This window comes from Neopelma chrysocephalum, unplaced genomic scaffold (genome assembly GCF_003984885.1).
Source record: "Neopelma chrysocephalum unplaced genomic scaffold, ASM398488v2 Primary Assembly neopelma1_42, whole genome shotgun sequence".
Taxonomy (NCBI): domain Eukaryota; kingdom Metazoa; phylum Chordata; class Aves; order Passeriformes; family Pipridae; genus Neopelma; species Neopelma chrysocephalum.
In genome coordinates this window covers 3435237-3455746 of record NW_020897700.1, presented here as the reverse complement: position 1 = coordinate 3455746, position 20510 = coordinate 3435237, and the positions used below count along the sequence as shown (strand labels likewise).

Below are 20510 nucleotides of genomic sequence, written 5' to 3'. Positions count from 1 at the left end.
CAGTGCTATTCCCAAAGCACAAAAAAAAGGCAAGAACACACACCAACACAGCTTGGAAACAGGTCATCTTAGTGTTCGAGTACAACTGGAGCATTATTGCATTTATGCACCTATACTATTCCTTAAACAAGTTTACTATTAAGAAGTGATGTATTTTGAATAAATGTGCAACTAGTAGTATGATCCCTACATTGAACATGGAAGCCTTTGAAATTACACACCATTATAAGCTGTTACAAAATAAATAAATTTACATGACAAATGCATGACACAAGTCTTCTCAAGGTGCAGCTTTTATGCTGGTGAATCGAAGGACCTCTTTCTCCAAAATGCCTGGTAGCTCCATAATGTTTACACAAGTTAGGGAATTGCTACAAAAACTGTTTCCTCACAAATACAAATCACAAAAGAAGTGTCAAGACAAAGTGTTCAGAATGCTTTAGATATCAATTGGTATTAGGATAAAGGGGTTTTTTTTCTTGCAATAAGATACCTTTTCAAGATTTATGAATTTAAATGTTCTGATGACGACACATTACGGCACCTCTTGCTCTCCATGTCCAACAGATTGCCAAGACTTATCTTTCCAGCTTCCCCCTTCCTCAAATAAGCCTTACCACTCTCCTGCTTTCTTCCTTTTGTTACATTTTCCTGTTTTCTACCATCTTCTACCATCAAACTTCAAAGGATAAGTTCAGGACCCAAAATAGGCTTGACAGAACTTAGTCGTTTAAGCTGCACATAATTTTGGAATTCTGATGTTGCAAACTGGTGAACTGCGGCAAACATAAATATTTCAAACCAGTTTTGAAACAGTGCACCTCAAAATATAGACAATATATAAATACACCTATACCACTGTTGCTTTTTAAGTATCCAAGTTTGTTTTTTCCTAAAGTTTCATTTCCGTATTCACACTAGACTAATCCTAGGAGGAATGTATACACCCTTAGACATAAATGCCCACAAGTTCACAAATTATGATTTCTAGTCTCAGGCTACATAGGTAAATCCAACTGAAAAAAAACAATAAAATACACAAGTTTTCTTAGGCAGAATTAGCATTAAAAACTAGCTTCCTAAAAATCCACCTAAAACTTATTAAAAGCAGAAATAACAGCAGAAGAAACACACCCACACTGCTGCCCAAACTTTTGTTAATTACAAGAACTGATTTTTCAAACTTGTTCCAGTAATAAAGTGGGATAGATCAAGTAATAAAATATGATTGGTAGCTTGTTAAAAAGTGAGCAAGGATCTGAAAATTCAGAGAAATATCATATTTTATCCTTTTCACAAGATTTCAGTTGTTCTACTCTGGCCTTCTCAAAGTCAGAAGTTTTACCAATCATTTTTTCCATCCAACTTCTTCTACCTTGCCAAAAATAAAGAATTTTACCCCATCATAAAATTAGCTTTGTAAGTGTTGTAATAAGTATTTAATATGCAAATAACAAGATTCAAAGCAAGATATGTGTCTTCTGGAAGCTTACCAAACTTTTTTCCTTCTCTGGTTGTACCTGTCATCTTGATCTTGGCAACTTCAAAGAAATCTTTTATTTCCCTTTCATACAGTCGTGATAGATAATCCATATAATTCTTAAAAGAGAAACGTAAATTTAGTTAACAGGTATTCATACTGACCTTCTTCTATTACATGTAAACAGTTCTAAAAACCTGCAAGTTTGTAAGTCCTACTAAATAACAAACTGGTTTGGGCAATATAAGTATATATATTTATGCAGCATGCACAAAAATATATTAATGATATTTAAGCAGCTTATATTCATTTTCATAATGAGTTCACTGAGCATTATTCAGAAACTTCTACTTCTCCTCCATAAAGAAAGATATGCAATGCAGTACATACAAATAGGATTGCTAGTGGTAGAGTATCACAGAGTTCAATTCAAGGGTAAAATGAAAAGAATTCAGCACCATTCTCTGTACCCTCTTTCATCAGACTCCTACTGTGTCCCCAAAAGCACACATAATACATAAATATATAACTCTCTCAATTTTTTGTTAGAAGATCACAATGTCAACCATTCATTAACTATCTGCATTACACTGAAAGTGAAGGAAGAGCTGTTTCAAGGCCATTGAAAAAGTCTAATTTAAATCTTCCATTTAAGAATTACAGTACTTTAATTAAAAAAAAAAAAGACTTGCTCTCTAAGAACTAACTTCCCCTTGATTTCTACCTAAACATTTTCTATACTTCTGTAGTAATTCTTTTCACTCCACGTTAGTTTTAAACAAGGTAGTTAAAAGTTACATACATAGAAAGGGAAAACATTTCTATTTAATCTACTTTACAAGAGACCTCAAGTTTTTGATGTTCCCAAGTGAAATGAAGGTCTGTTGAAATAAGGATGTCACACAGACAAGAAGACACATTGCTTTGAAGATAGCTTAATATAATTTTTCTTACTAGGCTGTAAAATGGCAAACTTGTTTTACATAAACATTAAGAAAAATATCTTATACTTCTGAACCAAATGTTTGAGGAAAAAAACTAACAAACAAAACAGGATATCACAAACACGAAAAAACAAAGTTTCCTATTCCAAAGAGGAACAAGAGAAGAGGAGCATTGAGTTACATTTCATACATAGGAATATTGACAGGTGCATACACACAGGCAATTCTTTTGACTATCAAATCCAGTCTACTACGTACATTGTCTAGCATCATTTGAGCACTTCACATACCTTTGTAAGTCCTTCATATTTTCCATAATCTGTGTTCTTGAGCCACTCCATCAGTTTAGCATAACGAAGTAAATCTCTGTGAAATGGATGGTGATTGGGTAATGTCAATTCAGCAGAGTGCTGGGCAAGAGTGGAACTCTGATCATGACCCTTGATAAAAAAAAGTATTTAAGTAAATCTGGAAGCACTACACAGAAGTACAATAAGTTTCCTGAAAAAATTAATATGAAGACAGCATCTCATTCAGGCAAACAGAAAAAGAAAAGTCTCATAAAATACCTTGGATAAAAGCAAAGCCTAGAGACGCAGATTGAAAAAGACACCTAACAATACTGACACCGAGCTGTTATAGTTGTGGCAGGTAATGCATCTTAATAAGCTTGTTACATTGTAAGGCTTTTTGCCTTAAGGGTGAGTCACTGGCATTTTTAGCTGCTTCTGTTTAAAGATGTTCCTCCCATACTGTAAGACACATCAAGTCCCCTGTTAATGAGTGGCTTAGGTGTTAACGATGAGCTTTATATACTACACCTCTTCTCTGAAAGCTGCTCCAATTCAACCTACTTTAGTCCACTTTGGCCAAGTCTTCCTTGGTCAAGTCTTAAAAACATCAGTTCACACACATTCTCTCTCCCTCCACATAGAGACACACACCCACACTTTCAGTGAACATTTACTGGAGTTAAACAGTTTTCAACACACAGCATTTAACACAAGCTACTAATTTCATGCTCCTCCTTTACTCTGGCTACTTTCCTGAACCACACTATCCTTTAACCATCACAGCACATTGCTGGAACAACATATGATTTAGATTTTTAAGCTTTCACTTGCTTGAACTCACAAGTTTCCTGGGAAATTTAGGAAGAGCTAGCAAGGTAACACCACTGTGCATCCACACAGCAGAATACACAACCATTATTCCTGGGTTAACAAACGGAGGATGGGACTTAATTTCCAAATGGCTTTAATATTTTCTGTAAAGTCTTTTTTGCTGGGCTTCTAGGAAATACTGCAACAGGCCTTGATCTCAAGTACAGTTTGTGCCATAACAGCACAAAAAGATTCCTATTCCTGTAGCATCACATGCAGGCAGTTTATGCAGGTCAGGCAATGTCAGTCCCTTAGAAAAGAAGAATTCCTGGACAGTTCCACCTTGGATGTGATAAGTCAGTAGAATAAGCTACACAGCTTAAAAACTGCCTTTGCATGTTTTTAAGTTGGAACAGCAGCCAGTTTGGATTAAAGTGACAAAACTAAAGCAAATTGTCTTACCCTTTTCTATTGTACTGGGTTCAAGTCTTTGTTTAAAAAAAAGCCCTAAAAGCTTCCACAATACATTCACAGACTTGTTTAAAAAATTATATATATGAATCTATGATATTTTTTGTGAAATACTAACATTTACTAAGTACTGCAATGTGAACATGCCAGCTTCTGGAAAAAGCTAATATACTACATAGGATCATAGAATGTTTTGAGTTAGAAGCGATCTTAAAGTTCATCTAGTTCCACATCCTCTGTGATGGGCAGGGACACCTTTCACTAGACCAGGTTGCTCAAAGCCCCATCCAACCTGTCCTATCACTTCCAGTGATAGGGCATCCACAACTTCTCTGGACAACCTGTTCCAGTTCTTTTTTTGTATCCAACATGAACATGAACTTACTTTGAGCCCTGTTCTCTTAACTACGTAAACTGAGACACAAATGGACCCAAAGAAACAAGTCCTGCCAACTTCATTAATTTATTCTCATAGACAATGGGGAAGGATAACGCTATAAATCTCCCTTATAAAAATAATCCTGTAGTCTGCCTGTAACAAAAAGCTAACTTTGCAAAGTGTAATTATTGCAACATATAATTTGGAATTGGCATCCAGCCAGCGTTAGCAACACAGCTGCTGATGTGATTACTGAAGTCATACTCAATGCTGTGTGTACTTCTGGGCATGAGTATAGCAAATATTTTCAATAGATCTTTGATAGGCTTCTATGAAAACCAGATTATAGAAAACCATTTACAGTTCTCCCTCCTGCCCCTGGTATGTTACATTCCCACAGCACGCATTTTAATGTACAAGTTCATTATAGTTTAACATAATTTACCCAGTGGCTTTCACAGCTCTCTTCAATTAAGTTGGTCCAAAGTTCGTTCATATTACTGCTAGGAAATAGTCAGCTATCCGGATTTTTATTGCTTCTTTCATCTAACAATTTTATTCATGTCCCTTTATTACACATAACTTTTTTGCTTGGTAGTTGCATTCTTCATAAAGCTAGATGACAAATTCCTTGGCAGGGTAAATTTCTCCAGACCAACTTTTCTACAGGACTAATCATTTTGGTTGTACTAAATCATATCCCGTTCAAGCTTAACACAAAACATCATGGAGCTTCTAGGTGTACCTTTCCTATCTAATTAACAGGCTTTCTCTCATTGCACACAAACATACACCATTACCAATGATAACCCAAGTTTGTTATTCAACTGTTTCATAGTTTCAAAGCTTCAAACGCAAAAAGCCTAGCTGCCATTAAATTGAGTGTAGAACATGGTTGTTAAAAAAAATAAAATCTTTAAAGTTGTTGATACACAGATTAATCAATTCTTAGTAGTACACAATAAAGACGACTACACTGACTGTTAGTAACAGTTACTGTAAACAGTTTGTAACACTGCAGTGAATGGCAATCCAAAGTTGCATTTCTGCTTAAAACTTTTAATATTTATTACCAATTTTATGTAAAGGAAATGAAGCACTTTAGTACCTTACAACAGCAGTTTGAATCAAGCACTGGGCTTTTTTGCCTTTAAAAAAATAAAGAACAATTTCATACTTCCAAGATAATATATTTAGGCCCAAATGTCAATCTAACTTTGATTTTCCATCTAATGAGTTCCAAATCAGAATGTCTTGCTTGTATTAACAGCTGCCTAGACACATCATGTTTTCATTTGCCTTTTTAATTTAGAATTCTTTATCTGCCTTTTTTTCTGAAGTTCTTTGATTTATTTTTGTAAGAAACATTCTAAACAAATAATGCAACTCTTCAGATGTCAAAAGTAACAGTGTTCTAGTTAGTTTTCAAGAACATTGGCTTGAGAAAAAACAGTTATTTTAGTAAGGTAACACAAAAATCTGTTAGACCTCCAACACCTGAATCTGTATCTCAAAATGAAATACACAAGCTTCTTTTTTTACTTTTACAATAAACAAAAAGGCTTTGCAGTGGCTCATCTCTTGCAGTTAATGAACTCTTCCTGCTAAAAATTATGACTTTGCTGTTAAGTTTAATCTATTGATTAATACCTCACAGCTAACAGCAAGCTAAAACTTTTCAGAGGGTAATTTTTTATGAAAAACAATGTGAGACCACTACTAGTTTCAGAATTTAAAAAAAAAATAAATTGCAAAGTGGTAATAGCATTCTCAATAGCACTCAAAAGTGTCTTTAAAAATATTTCATCTAAGACACATAATATTGCACAGTAATAATAATCTCTTACCATTTTTAAAAATAAAATCCTCAGAACAGAACATCAGAAAAGATATTCTGTTAAGCAGCCACTTCCATACACAATTCCAATATTCCAACTTTGTGAATGCATTTACATAGGACTTATGCAATATAGCTTCTACTTCCTCATTTAAAGGCTGAGACAGATAGTCTATACTCATGTTTTCAAAATATCAAAAGTGACAGAGGAAAAACACCTTCTTAAGAACAGAAGCTAAAGGGAAAAGAATTAACATGCTATGGGGCTGGAACTCTTCTGCAAAGTGAAGAAAATGTAGGAAGTACCAATCTTTGTCATAAAAAGCCAGGCTTGTACTCTCAAATAATTTTCTGTACAATTATCCAGTGTAAATATTCCATTTTCTGCACACAGTCTAATACAGAAAATCTAGAACTTTTAAACTTTTATTGCATTAATATGTATAAAACTGGAATTATTATTTTTTATTTACAAATACTGCAATTTCACACAATTGGAGTATCTGCACAGTTGCACACATATTACAACTTCCTGAAAATATTTTTCCTCCATACATCTCCATCTGTCTCTTAGCAATTTCTGGAGATCAGATCAGAGGAATGTTAGCTCATAAACAGATAAACAAAGCTTAAAGGCTGACAAAAATAACAGAAGTGAGAAGGGGCGTAAGTCTGATGCTCTGTAATCAGTAAAGACAAATTTCTTTTTGCAAAGCCAAAAATGCAGCTGCTAGTTAGATAATTCAAGCTCAAAAAACATTAGTTAGAAAAGCTTATTTCAAACCCAAGGTACTCACTGGAACTGAATGATAGGAGGACCTGTTATAGAGTTGAAGGAGGGTCTGAGTAAACTAATTGGAGATAAAAAATACAGAAATTAAAAAACTGAGGCTAAAAAAACCACCCAGCCTTTAGGACACAGTGTAAGGACAGTAAGGACAGTGATTTATGAATATCTCAAGTTAAAGATCAAAACCAAGGTTCAGACATTTTACTTTGGATGTTTGGTTTTGTTTTGGGTTTTTTTCATGGCTCTTGAGGTTCAGATAGCAAGAACTTCAATGTTTTCAGCCTCTAACAGCTTTAAAAAAAGGTCAGTGCTTTTTCTCCTCAATTAATCAAGCTTTACAATTAAAATAAATCCTTATATATGACACAATGTGTTTAATTCAGACAGCAAGCCCATTAAAAAGAGGTGTTTGGGTTTGGTTTTTTTTAATGTAAGAGACTTATGTAGGCAATTGTAGTTTGGTATGCTTAGCAATATCTCTGCCTGAAGCGCCTCTAGCATTTACTGATTACATAACAGAATATGTCCAATCTTAGGCAGATTGTTTTTCTTCTGCAGAAAAGTTTGTGATCAAAAATTTCATATTAAATAGAAAGAAATAATACCTGCTGAACAAATACGCTGTTCAAATGACTGGCAAGTCTCCGTGCAAATTGCTCACGCAAGTCACTAAACCGCTGCTGTTGCTGCTTCACTGCATGAAGCATATCATGTCCTACAAACAAGAAGATTTAGAGAGTACAAAATATATAGTAATATATTGTATATGGGAACCAAGAGGGCCAGATGTCACAATTCCTTCAATCTACAGAACAAAATCTGAGACTAGTTGGAACAGCAGTTACAAATAAAGGCAGTACCATAATAAATTTTGCATGTTAGACTGAAGTCTAACAAAAACATTACCTGGACGAAGAGCTACATTCATACACTGTAGAAGGGCATCTGCTGCATTAGTGCAGGCCTCAATGCCTCGAGAAGATGTCAGATCTCCCTCTTGAAGGGCCTTTATATGACCTTTTGCCAAATCCATGTGATTCTACAAAATAATGGATAGTACTGTCCATAAGCAGGCTAGTTTGCTATGCTGCTGAACCCAGAATAATAAATACAACTTTATAATTTACTGAAGTTAGTGCAGTAACAAAACAGAAAAATACGCTCATTATTTTAAACAACAATCGTGCTAAAGAGGGTAGCAACCTAAAAGAATTTTATACTTGATGTGAACAACTATTGTAAACACGATAAAAACGCTTACCACTAAGAACTCTATCTCTGACAGTAGTTTCACATTATTAGTGTTGCTGAGATGGATTAGGTGGTTGCTTTCTGAAATTTGATCCATTTGGTCTTTTACACTCTGAAGCATTTCTTCATAACTGCTCAGCTTTAGCTCAATTTGGTCAACTTCCTTTAGAGCTTCATCCAGCAACTTCATCAAGATATTCACCTGTTTCTCTGAGGCCATAATGGACTGGATATTTGCCTGTACAGAAAATAAAGCAACATTCTAAGAGACATCTTTTATATCTCAAAAGCATTCTGATATCTCCCTCTGCCTTTATTACTGTCAAACAGTTTTCAAAACTTGTGAGGAAATCAACAACACTGTAGTACTTCTCATTTTAAGTGTTACTGAACACAGCAGTTCCTCAGCCTATGACACTTCCTTATTTCAAAAAGAAAAGATATGAAATCAAAACTTTGCCAAGTTCTTAGAACTGAATTACTGATCTGCAGAAAAATAAAAAGCCGAACAGTAATCCCGGCTATACCAGAACATTTTTAGTTCCAAAAAAACCAGCTCAAGTGTTAAGGTCAGATTTTCTATTGCAAGATAAGCTGCCTGTATGACAGAAGGCATTTTCAAAATATACAACACACGACTTGACAATTTGAGGAGGTTGTTAACTGTTCCCTCAAGACTGTATCCCCTGCATCTCCTTAAGTTTTCCAAGTGACCTCTAGAATGAAGGGTTGTTTAAAAAGCAAAATAGCAAATAATATGGCACTGTTACAGGCAGCCAAATACTGCAATGTTATTAGACTAAACCAGTTTCCTAGTTACATTGATAGGACTATTTTAGGCATCCATGGACATGAATGTCTATTCTCTCTCTCTGTGCACTCCTGCCCTCAAGAAAGGCATATGCAGAATGTCTCTCTTTTTTCTTCTCAGCTCCTCATTTGAAAGCCTACAATTCACCCCAGAAGGTGTGGAAGGCAAAGAGCAAAGGCTGAAAATCTCTACAATCTGATAATAGACAGGATGTAGATCAGCTTAGCAACAGAAACACATTTACATTTAAATATGCAGCACAACATGTTAATTAATTTTCAAAGATTGCTATGTGGTCAGTATCAATGAGAACAGTTCAACATGCTGACACACTGTACATTAGAAGGAATGTTTACCCCATCTAGCACTTGTAGTTCTCTCGACAACTTTTCTGCAAAGGCTTCAGCATTAGAAATAGCATATTCACACCCTTCCATCATTATTTCAATATCCTGTTCCTCTCTTGCATTTAACTCCTGGTATTCATCCACAGCTTCTTCATCACCTCCTGCTACACTTTGATTCTCTCCACTTGGAACAGATTCTTAGGTAGAGAAGGAAAATAGAACACATTATCAAGTCCAGAAAGGCACAAGCATTTTAAGAGTACTTAAGTATGTTTAACTACCTCTAAGAACACTAACCCATTAAACAACTTTCCTAACAAGCACCTGCTACCCATCAACACTTTTTCAAGTCTCAGTCTTCCATGCACTTCATTACAACTACCAGAAGTGATTCCCAACAAAGATCTTTTCCAAATTATGCAACACAAGCAAAATACAAATATCCACCTTCCTTTATTTCAAGAGACAAACCTAGTCTCAGTTTATTCACCTCTTACACTGATAATCAGCATCAGAATACATTACAGTATTACACTCGATTTGTTAGTGGAAGATCAGTAAAAGTTAGATTCTCTCTTTTGGTAGACAGACCATACTGAAGTTGATTAAGACATATATCACTGAATAAATAAAAGTTATCTTGATGCTCAAGGTGAATTTCACAGCAGAAAAGTAAGTACTGGGGTAAGTGAAAATGAAATAACAATGGTTTCATTAACTATGATTTCTCATGGCAGTACTTACTTAATTTAACAAGCCACTCAAAGGCTGACAAATGACTAACATAACATTAACACAGTCCAGCCAGAAAGTGTTTAGGACATTTGAAATAACTCTCTTATCTCTAGCAACTCGATAAGCTATCCAAAGCCCTATTAAACAAAATAAAACCAAAAAAATCACATATTATTTACAAAAATTGCTTACAAAGCAAAATAAAGGAAAAAGGTGTTACGCACCTTCTGCAACTTTAGGAAGTTCTGAAGAATTAAAAGGTATGGAAAAGCAGAGGAAAGGAAGCAAAGAATGTTAGCCAGACAAAGCACAAACAGCGTGTATATTTGTAAGTGGCAGTAAGTTTGGATGTTTAATATTGCATGAACTTGAAATGTTAGAGGTTGGTTTAAAACAAATTGGACAACATCAAAACACAGAAATGTTATCCTTCCTGTTTCACATTTCTAATTCAAATTCTTCTGCACACACCAGTCTAGTATTTAATACCAATAGTTTAACCACTTTTGACAGACTCAACATGAGATACACTTACTCACTAGGCTTTACTATAAAATTTTAACTGTAATAATGATAACATGACTGTAAAAATATTTAATACAGCATAAGCAAACAAGATACAAAGCCTCCTTAGTAACAGGGTCCAGTAGAATTTAACACATGCTTCACAGTTTTAAAACTAGAAATCTCATGTAAACCCTCATTAGTCTCTGGAAAGCTACAGAAGCATCACTTTTTAAAGCATTTTTCTAATTCAGGGGAAATGAAAACAGGAACAAAAGCAGATTCGTTACACAATTAGACCTACCAGATCTTGGAGGTAGATTTTATTTTGTTCAAGAAACAGAATGTTTTAGAAATACAATAAGCTTATCAATTAATTATCATTAATTAAGTATTTTGTCTTGGGCCTCAGTTTTCTAACAGAAAATCTTAGAAAATCAATAGTCACCTTGATCATCTGAAGACATAAAAAATATAAAAGAATAAAATTCCATAAGAAAACCCATCAGGATTAAAAATATTTCTTTTAGTATAGCTGTTTTACACCAAAAATTATTAAACTTTACACTTCAATTACAGTTGGAGAAGTTTACCTTCCAACAGCTGTGAACTAACATTAATAAAGTCAATTTTCTTTCTAAGATATCTCTGATTGAGTTTCCAGATACATGAAATAAAGGTGTTCTTTTCCACTGTGCTGCTTGCAACCCATTTGTACACTTTGTCAAAATGCAAGTCAAATTCAGGATTCTCCTGCAAAAGATAAGATATGTTACAGGTTCCACAGACAAATGATTTTCTGAGTAGCAGAGATTGTTTACGCATTACATTATTGAGATGACGGAATAAAAATGAAATTATACACGTGCCAGCCTTAAAGAGACAGAAGCTTATAGAGCAAGTCTGGCGCCCTGATGCACCTTAATAAAGGTGCTAAAATAGTGAATGTGAAAAAACAGAATCCAAGCTATGAGACAGTCTTTTGTCAAGCCAGATAAGGCAACAATAACACAAAATACAGAGATCTGTAAGACTGTCAACAAACATTTGACAGCACTGTCTGCCCTGAAACACTGTCCTCAGAATGACTAATGCCTTGTGTTAGCCTTCTGAAAATAAAAATGGTAGCTGGAGTTACCAAATAATACCATACACAACACAATTCAGGGAGATTTGACAGAACAGGCAAGGGGAAAAAGAATTATAAGTACTTTATATATTTTAGAGGTGTGATAGTGTTTGATAGGACTGAACAGGATAGAAAAAATCATTTGGCCTTTTAATAGTAAAAAACTTCTATGTAAGTATTTTCAAATAGATTTACTGCCTGTTGAGAACGTTACTTTGATAGCAATTGAATGAAGTACTTGCCTTTCTACAGTCACTTATGAACTCAATATGGACTGGAACTGGTAATTACCTGTTTTAAAGATGATATTACAAGGATTTTGCAAGGTCCAGTCTACTTTTGATGCAAAATATTATTGCCTCAGATATATGTTACTTATATATAGCTTTTAAATACTATTGTTGTTACTTATTATATAGTCACTACTACCTGTAGAAGCAGGCGGCACAAGAAACTGCACATGATGGGAAATTTTACAATAAAAGCAGTTCTTTTTTTCTTTAGCTTATATTGATAAATATAATTACCATACATTTCTAAATAAGCAGTATAGTCACATAAAACTTGACTTGTCTCACAACTAGTGCAGGAAAGGCCTTGTGTCAAAAGCATTGCATAGGATCATATGTGAAAGCAAACCTTGATGAACCTATCAACTTTAATTCTAACATTGTTGGATATGAGAGAGTTTGGCATTCATCATTTGGTTTTTGAAAGAATATTTCAAAATTTCTTATTAGATTGGTATATATTACAGTATATTTCTGCAAATGGTTATCAAATTCTGTTTTGCAAGAAAAAGCTTTGAAAGACAGATTAATTTTAACCCTAATTTTAAGAATCAATTCTCCAACATGGTATTTAGGAACAGCGAGGAAAATCTAAAATCCAACCAACAAGTATGTGGATAACTGAAATAACAAATCTACACTTGGGGAGAGGGGGTTGGGAGAGGGAAGAACAAAGAGTTTTAAACTTTGTAGTTTTCTGCACTGTTCTTCCAAATCACGAGTTACCAGACATCATAGCATGAAGGATTTTCACCCCTGCCTGCTTGTACATCTTTAGTGTATGACAAAAGATTAATTTAAGTGGTCAAAAATAGGTTGCTCTTGCTGTTCTGTGGAAAAGCCCACCACCTCAGGACTGTACCCTTTCCAAGAAATGGCCAATGTCAGGATGTAGAGAACAGATTGTAAGACCTCACCCTCCAGCTTACATACTGCTCCTTAAGAATGCTTTAAGTGTCCTCGCTAAAAACATTACACGGAGCTGAACATCGTTAGTAAGATAGTAGTAGATTTTCTTAATGGAAACTAAGCTTGGAGTAAAAATTTACATACAACTTGAAACAAACAAAGCACAAGCTCTCTACAGTCACTGAGAGATCACTACAACTAACAGGGCAGATATTCAGACTCTTGTTATTGAAGCATATCTAGACTACTCTTACTCAATTTACCAGAGTTACATTCCTAAAAAGGCTGAAAGAATATGCAGGCATAAGCAGCACAGGAATGTATCATCCCAATTTCTACTAAACTCCTAATTAACATGTTATCAATCTAAGCTTTAAAGCAGTCAATATCAAGAAGTCAAGTCTAACTTGGAGCGAAAAGGATGTTCTGAGCAGAGCACTAAATAAAAAAAAAAAGAAAAGGTACACCTACTTTAACAGCATCTTTTGCATCAACAACAGCAAGGTCTCGAAGTGCCCACGCAGTCTGCCTTTTGTAGAAATCTCCCTTGTCAGATTTTTTCACTTTTACCACATTTACTTGCACTGGTCGTTCCGTTGTCACTATTAAATGAAATAAGAGAGTAATTTCAAAACACACATATTTCTTTAAGGTCTGTTTCTGCTGTACTTCAACTTCTGAAATCCCCCTCCCTTCTGTGGGGGAAATTTCATAATATTTATTTGATGAAAACAGACAACAGACCCTTTGAAACATTTCCATCCACAATATCCACAGCTCAATTTAAGCCTCAGTCAAACAGGTATGCATCTCTTTACAGCTTGTGATGTAATGAACCCAATTTACAGCTATTTTTTGATACAGCAGATCTTGGACCATGACCATGTAACTGACAAAGCAAAGACATAATTGGAGATTACAGTCAGAATAAAAACATTATCGGAGATTTCTCAGTCAGAAAAATATTCTAGCAAGCTAATTTATTGACAGATCAACCTAAAACACCTAATTTTTTTAAGAGATATAATGTAATTAACATACACTTAAAGGAACATTAGAACTCAGTTCAGTTACTGTGCCTTTCCAGAGCCCTCTGCCTCAGATTCTAACCAGTACTCTATATTGCATTTTATTTAGGTTTATCAAGCTAAATGACTACTAAATCCCCTTTTAAGCACTACATAAAGCCCACCAGTCCCAAAATAAAGATGTTTGATTCCTTCATTTCAAATTACAATGAGATCTGTGAATAAAAGTACAGGGGTTTGTTTCTTTTTTAACAGAAGCAATAATGGAGGTACAACTGATTTTCTTCATTAGAAATGGAAATGGAAAGCACCTGTTTTATACAGGTCAAGAAAAAGCACTGTAAATAAAGCTAAGACAAAAGCAACTGAATGAAAAACAAAGGTGAAGACAAGAAATACCGTGTGGTATTCCTATGTACCTGTGGCACACAAAAAGCAGTTTCTCTTCTTTTTGCCTGCTTTGCACACATTCACAATGCTCAACAAGCGTTCGTCATTGGGAGTGAAAATATCCCTCTGTAAAGCATGCTTGATTGCAGTCATTTTCTCTCAGCTGAAAGATTTTAGGAAGTCATAATACACTCAAGCACATTTAACAGACACACACAAAAAATAACCAGTCACGTACTTATAGCGATTAGAGTTTTTTAAAATTAAATTTTACAGGTAACTTAATGAATCGTAATCTAGACAAGCATGACTTACATAGAAGAACAGCCCACTTTAAGTAAAAGTTCAAGTTAAAGCTTACTATCTTACTTCAATTAGACAACTATAATTTATCAACACTCAGATGATCCTTCAGCTTAATTTAACGGAGAACAAAAAGCTTCTTTGTAGTAAAGGGGAATGCAAGACATTAACCAAAAAAAAACCAAAAAAACCCCATTGAAACAGGAATCAAAAAAAGGACTCCCTCACCAGTTAGTGGAATTTTAGAACGGACATGAATGCCATGGATCCAGTAAAAATATAGATGAAGACAGGTGAACAAAAAAAATCCCACAAAATATAATAGGATGGATCATGTGAAACTAAAGTCACTACAGACATGATCTTAACTTAAAAGTCCTGAATCCTTCAAATATAACTAAAATCTTCAATTAAATGTGCAGGACTCTTTCACCAAGGTTATAGGCTGGGCAGACCAAATTGAAAACAATGCCCCATTTAGCAGAAGAAAAAGTCTCTCTGTCCCCCTACTTTACAAGAAGACTTCTAGAATATATTCTGGATATGGTATGTCATAACAGTCAGTCAATCCACCACTGATGGTACAATTTCAAGTCTAACAAATTATTACTTTTGAGTCTTGGAGAACCACACACATCCTAATTCTCTTCTGGTAGACAGAAAAATCATTCTGAATAATTCTGCTTCCTCACTTCCTCCTCCCTTGGTATCACAAGAGAAATTCTAAATTCTAAATCCCATGTTATGCCATTCCCTGATGTCAATGATGTAGTCATATACTACATCAGACTATTAGGTTGTACTTCTACAAATGTCCAGACATTTGTACTTCTACCATGTTCATTTACAATAAAGAATTCGTAGTGGTAAAGTAAGAGCAACAATAAATTAACTTTGCACCAAACAAGAATAAAATCCCAAGGAAGTCATAAAATTCTGAAAGAGACTTCTATGACAGATTTCGGTATAGTCAATGGGTTCCTCAGCAAAGCATGGTCAAGTCCCCACTGGATTCTAGAAATCCAGGGAGGAGGGGATGTGGACAGGGATGGGCTAAACCCATCCAATACTCAAGCCTGTACAATTCAATCACATCAGAAAAAAACAAACAAACAAAACAAATCCAAAACCCCCACCGAGGCCCCTGAAAATTAAGGAATTAGCAACATTCACTTGATTCAGAACAGTTCCTCACACTACACAGAGATTCTACAAAGTCTGAACAGAGCAACACTTAGACATCACATTTCGATGTTTTTATTTAAATACAGAAGCTCCAATATTACTCTGAACTTGTGCCTTAAAATGCTACAGTGCATTAAAAATATGATTAATATACACTACATGCTACGCTGCCTGATGCCAAAACAATATATGGAGTTAAAATTTAGGTTAGCTTGTTCTCTTAGAGATGTCTGCATTGCTTTCTCTGATAAACACACAGCAAAGACAAAATCTTAGTCACTGTGATAGTTTTAAAGATAGTAACTCAAACGTTTTGGATTCTGCCAAGGCAGAATCAGTTCTGTCAAATGCACAGAGCTCAGGGCATCCAAACAAACACTGTTTATAGGTCACCCCTATGGCAATGTAACAGTCCAAAGCTGCTAACAATTTGCCTCCTCTTTCATCAAATGCTGCGCCCATCTTCTGTTTCCCAAATTGTATCAGGTTGTCATTCCTGTTACCCTTCAACAGGTGCAAAAGATGAACATACAAAATACCAAAAACCTGCTGCATTTCAGAAATTTCCTTTCCTTACTGATTTAGGATTTTATTTTCTGCTCTAAGTCACGATCAAACTGCTGCAAATTGCTCTCCCATTTCAGTGCTAACACAAATTGTCCAGGTTATGCAGTATACACCTTTCCCATCAAACAAACAATTAATTCAAGATCAAAGACAGTCCAACATACAGTCCAACTTCTGTTACAAACTCAGCCCCCTTCTTCACAACCACCAAAACCTGCACAACGTGCCAGGATCAAGCACATCTTACTTTTCACACTTGAATCCTTGAATCCTGCTGGCACAAAGGAACAAAGAATTTAGACCAAGGAGCCGGAGATAAAGCCCTTTCCCCAGAAAAATGCTTCAGGAGAGCAGAGACCACATCAAACTCAAATAAAACCCTTTAGGCATTGCTGCATTCTTCCCTGTAACGTTCCAGACAAAGATGTGAAATCTGTCAGAGACATCACATCACAGGCGCGGCCTGTCCGGGAAATAGGCGCCAGACAGGGCACAGCGCTGTGTAAGGCTATTTACTGAGCACTGATGGGCCCCCCTAAAGGTGCAAACAGGAAAACACGCTACCCCTGCATCGTACCAGGTCAGAACGTAACACGAGAGCGCAACCCAAGGGAATCACTCAAAATATCAATTATTTAACAGGAAAACTCAGAAGAGCTACCCCAGCGGCGGCCTCCCCGGGGCCCGTCCGGCACCGCCTCACCGCCTCCCACCTGCGAGTTCCGCACACGGACACGACCCGCTCCCGCCGCCGCCCCACCCCGAGCCCGGCGGCACGGGCGCGGCCGAGCCGGCCCGCGGAGAACCAAGACAGGCCCCCACACGCGGTGGGGGAAGGGGCGGAGAGCGCCGGGGGCACCTCGCTCTCACCGCGGCGCCGGGACAGGGACGGGAAGGGCCGGGAACAAACGCGACTCCCGCAGCCGCGGCCGGTCCGGCAGCGCCGCTTCCGCCCACGTGACGGCGGCGGCTGGGCGGCCCGCGCAGCGCCCCCTCGCGGAGGAGGTGTGGGGAGATGGCAAAATTTCAAATAACGATGTCCATCTCTGACCGCATGGTGTAATTCGATTTGGCCAGGGCAGCATCAGGACTAATGTAACTTCATAGAATCATCAAGGTTGGAAGAGCCCTTCAAGATCAACCAGTCCAACCATCCACCCATCACTGCCACTGTAACCCCAAACCACTAACCCGTAATACTCAGAGCCAGAAGCCTCTTAAACACCTCCAGCGATAGTGCCTCCAACACCTCCCTGGGCAACCTATCCCAATGCCTGACCACCCTAACAGTGAAAATTTGTTTTCTGATATCTAGTCTGAATCTACCGTCTCAGCTTAAGGCCATTTCCTCTGGTCCTCTCACTGCAGGAAGAGAATGGCCCCCAGCTCACCACAACCTCCTTTCAGGTAGTTGTGGATGGAGTGTGATGAGATTCCCCCTAAGCCTCCTCTTCTCTAGACTAAATAAACCCATTCCCTCAGCTGTTCCTCATAAGACTTGTTTTCTACACCCTTTGCAAACCTTGTTGCCCTTGTCTGAAGATGCTCCAGCACTTTAATGTCTTTGTTACAGTGAGGTGCCCAGAACTGAACACCAAGGTGTGGCCTCACCAATGCCCAGTACAGGGGATGATCACTGCCCTGGTCCTGCTGGCCACGCTATTTCTGATACAGGATGCCATTGGCCTTCTTGGCCACCTGGGCACACTGCTGGCTCGTGTTCGTTCAGCTCATATTCATATTCTGTGAGCGGCATTCAGACTTTGGCTTTGCCCCCAGGCAGAAGCACCCATAGTAATTGATAGTCTTTGATGTCCATGATAATCCAGACAGTACTCTCTGACTAGTGATCATGAAATTTACGATTTGGCATCTAACCGTGAGAAATGATGTACAAATCTGACTCTAGCTACTTGTAGCCACTGCTGAATTCTGTCAAAACTGGAGCTAACTTCCAGTTCAAACTTTGCTGTTAAGGAGGTTCTCTACAGGATCGATACACTTAACTAATTTTTAATATCAGTAATGTAAATTAATATTACGGTATTTCTTCAATACTTGCATGCAGAGTTAAGGATAGCATAATTACAGATTACTTGAACTGTATGATTTATTCACATTAATACATCAGTATGCCTTCAGTGTATCACTGATAAAATGTATTTGCCAGGCCATGACCAATAAAGAACAACAGAAAACATCTTTTCCAAGGGTTTGTTATAAATTGCCAATATGTGGACTTATAACATGTAAAACTGTGATTTTGTAGTTCCTGTATCATTTTTTCACTTGACTGAAAGCATTGAAATTAGCTCAGTTGTTTACAGCATGGTGCTAATAACACCAAGGTTTTGGGGTTGATCTCCATACAGGCCATTCACTTGAGAGTTAGACTCAATGATCTTTGTGGGTCCCTCCCAACTCAGATTCTGTGATTAAATATGACTGACCAATTAAGTCTTGCTGAATGTACTTTTATTTTCCTACTTACATAACGACATACTGTATAATTTTATAATATACCATTTATAAAGGCCAAGGTTAAAATAGAAGTTATAATTTGGTAATTTCTCAATTCAGCCACAAAATGTAACTGTCTCTGGCTAGATATACAAAGATTGGACAGGCAGCCATAAAATATTGGACAAGGTTTCATAAAGCTGTTGTTATTAGGCAGAACTCTCTAGTTTCCTGTGTCTAGCTGTTAATTATGCTAGAAGAAAAAAGAAAACACACCAAAATGCAGTTTCTAATGCTAAAGTGTGTTTACCAATCAAAATTGACATAAGATAATCTTCCAGGATGCACAGTGCCATCCTCTCCCCTCCTGCTTCACCTTTCCACAGATGCTCTTTAGAAAGGGCCTTTGATCTTACGATAGTGACTTTAAGACAAAATATTCTTAAATTATGTATTTAAAATTACATAATACAATCCCTTGCTTTACTAAAAAAATATTTGTATGCTGAAAGTGACTGAACCTATTGAGAAATAAATAGGTAGATGACGGAGAAAGCAGTATAGTCTTGTGTTGGAAAGAGGTGTGTTACTATATGTATGACTCCAAAACACAAAGGAGAAGAAGAATGAGAAATAACACAAAAGACACAGTCCAGAACAGGCACCATGCTCTGTTTCACTTCCAAAATTATTTGTATTTGCCTAATTTAAGATGTAGGAAATTATTAGTTATCCATGAAAGACAAACACACAGGAGAAGAGTATTTCTGCTTTAAAAAAATTAAATAAACTCTTTTGTCATAGGTTTCCCTGCTTTCCCCATATTCTTAATTCTGATTTTGGTTAAAGAGTTTTAAAAAATACATATAGGAAAAAACATGATCTATCTTTATGACAGCCTTTTTGCCTCTTCTGTGATGCTTATGATCACTCTTCCTCATTTTCAGGCTGCCACGTATTTTCTTTTCTCTGTAACAGATAAGGCTGATAGCGATTCCCATCTTCTGAAGAAAATCTGCATTACATCCACAATCTCAAGTATTAATTCACTCCATCATGTAGCTGAAACCTTTTATAAGAATGCAACAGCTTTATTTATTCACAAGAGTTTGTTCCTATCCAATTTTGGAGAAGACTTCCAGGAGAACTAGATAAACCCCTGATACTGTGTTTCAAACTACATTCTACTTATCCAAGGTCAGGAAATGTGATGTAGGAAATAACTCTGCATTAACTGAAAGATGGACTATTTAGCCTGTCAGGTCTTTTCCATTTGTAACAGCATATTCTCTGTGTCCTGTGGTGCAGCTATGCCATACTCACCACAAAGTGATAGTCTCCAGCACCTCACGATCAGGCAATTATACAGTGTCTTGGTAGTTCACATCTTACAAAGAACTCTGTAAAAATAAGGAGTCCCTAGATTAGATCCTCAAAGATCTTGTATTTTTCCTTTGGATAATAACTGAAATAATTGACAGGGACAATGTAGCTTTTTTAATTTTCCTTCAGTTTAATCTGATTACTTAGTGAAGCATGTCTGAAATACTATGTTATTAGACAGAAGAAATGCCATACAGACTTTAATTGCGTATTA

General features: G+C 36.5%; 1 protein-coding gene across 10 annotated transcripts in view; it reads right to left on the bottom strand.

Annotated features, from left to right (window-relative positions):
* EXOC1 (exocyst complex component 1) overlaps nucleotides 1-17289 on the bottom strand; it is a 28464-nt gene extending 11175 nt beyond the window's left edge. For 2 of the 10 annotated variants that reach the window (XM_027676428.1, XM_027676431.1), the window contains exons 1-11: nucleotides 17117-17287; nucleotides 14428-14564; nucleotides 13452-13582; nucleotides 11246-11405; nucleotides 10373-10393; nucleotides 9423-9610; nucleotides 8266-8493; nucleotides 7911-8043; nucleotides 7610-7719; nucleotides 2715-2864; nucleotides 1494-1599 (exon numbers count right to left, since the gene is read on the bottom strand). In XM_027676428.1, the coding sequence (XP_027532229.1) occupies nucleotides 1494-1599; nucleotides 2715-2864; nucleotides 7610-7719; nucleotides 7911-8043; nucleotides 8266-8493; nucleotides 9423-9610; nucleotides 10373-10393; nucleotides 11246-11405; nucleotides 13452-13582; nucleotides 14428-14551 (1351 nt within the window). In that variant the 5' untranslated portion in view covers nucleotides 14552-14564; nucleotides 17117-17287. Of the gene's footprint in view, nucleotides 1-1493; nucleotides 1600-2714; nucleotides 2865-7011; nucleotides 7066-7609; nucleotides 7720-7910; nucleotides 8044-8265; nucleotides 8494-9422; nucleotides 9611-10372; nucleotides 10394-11245; nucleotides 11406-13451; nucleotides 13583-14427; nucleotides 14565-16700; nucleotides 16899-17116 lie in introns of those variants that run through there. The other 8 variants (XM_027676430.1, XM_027676432.1, XM_027676423.1 and 5 more) reach the window with 7 other exon arrangements.
* Between the last annotated feature and the right edge of the window lie 3221 nt (nucleotides 17290-20510).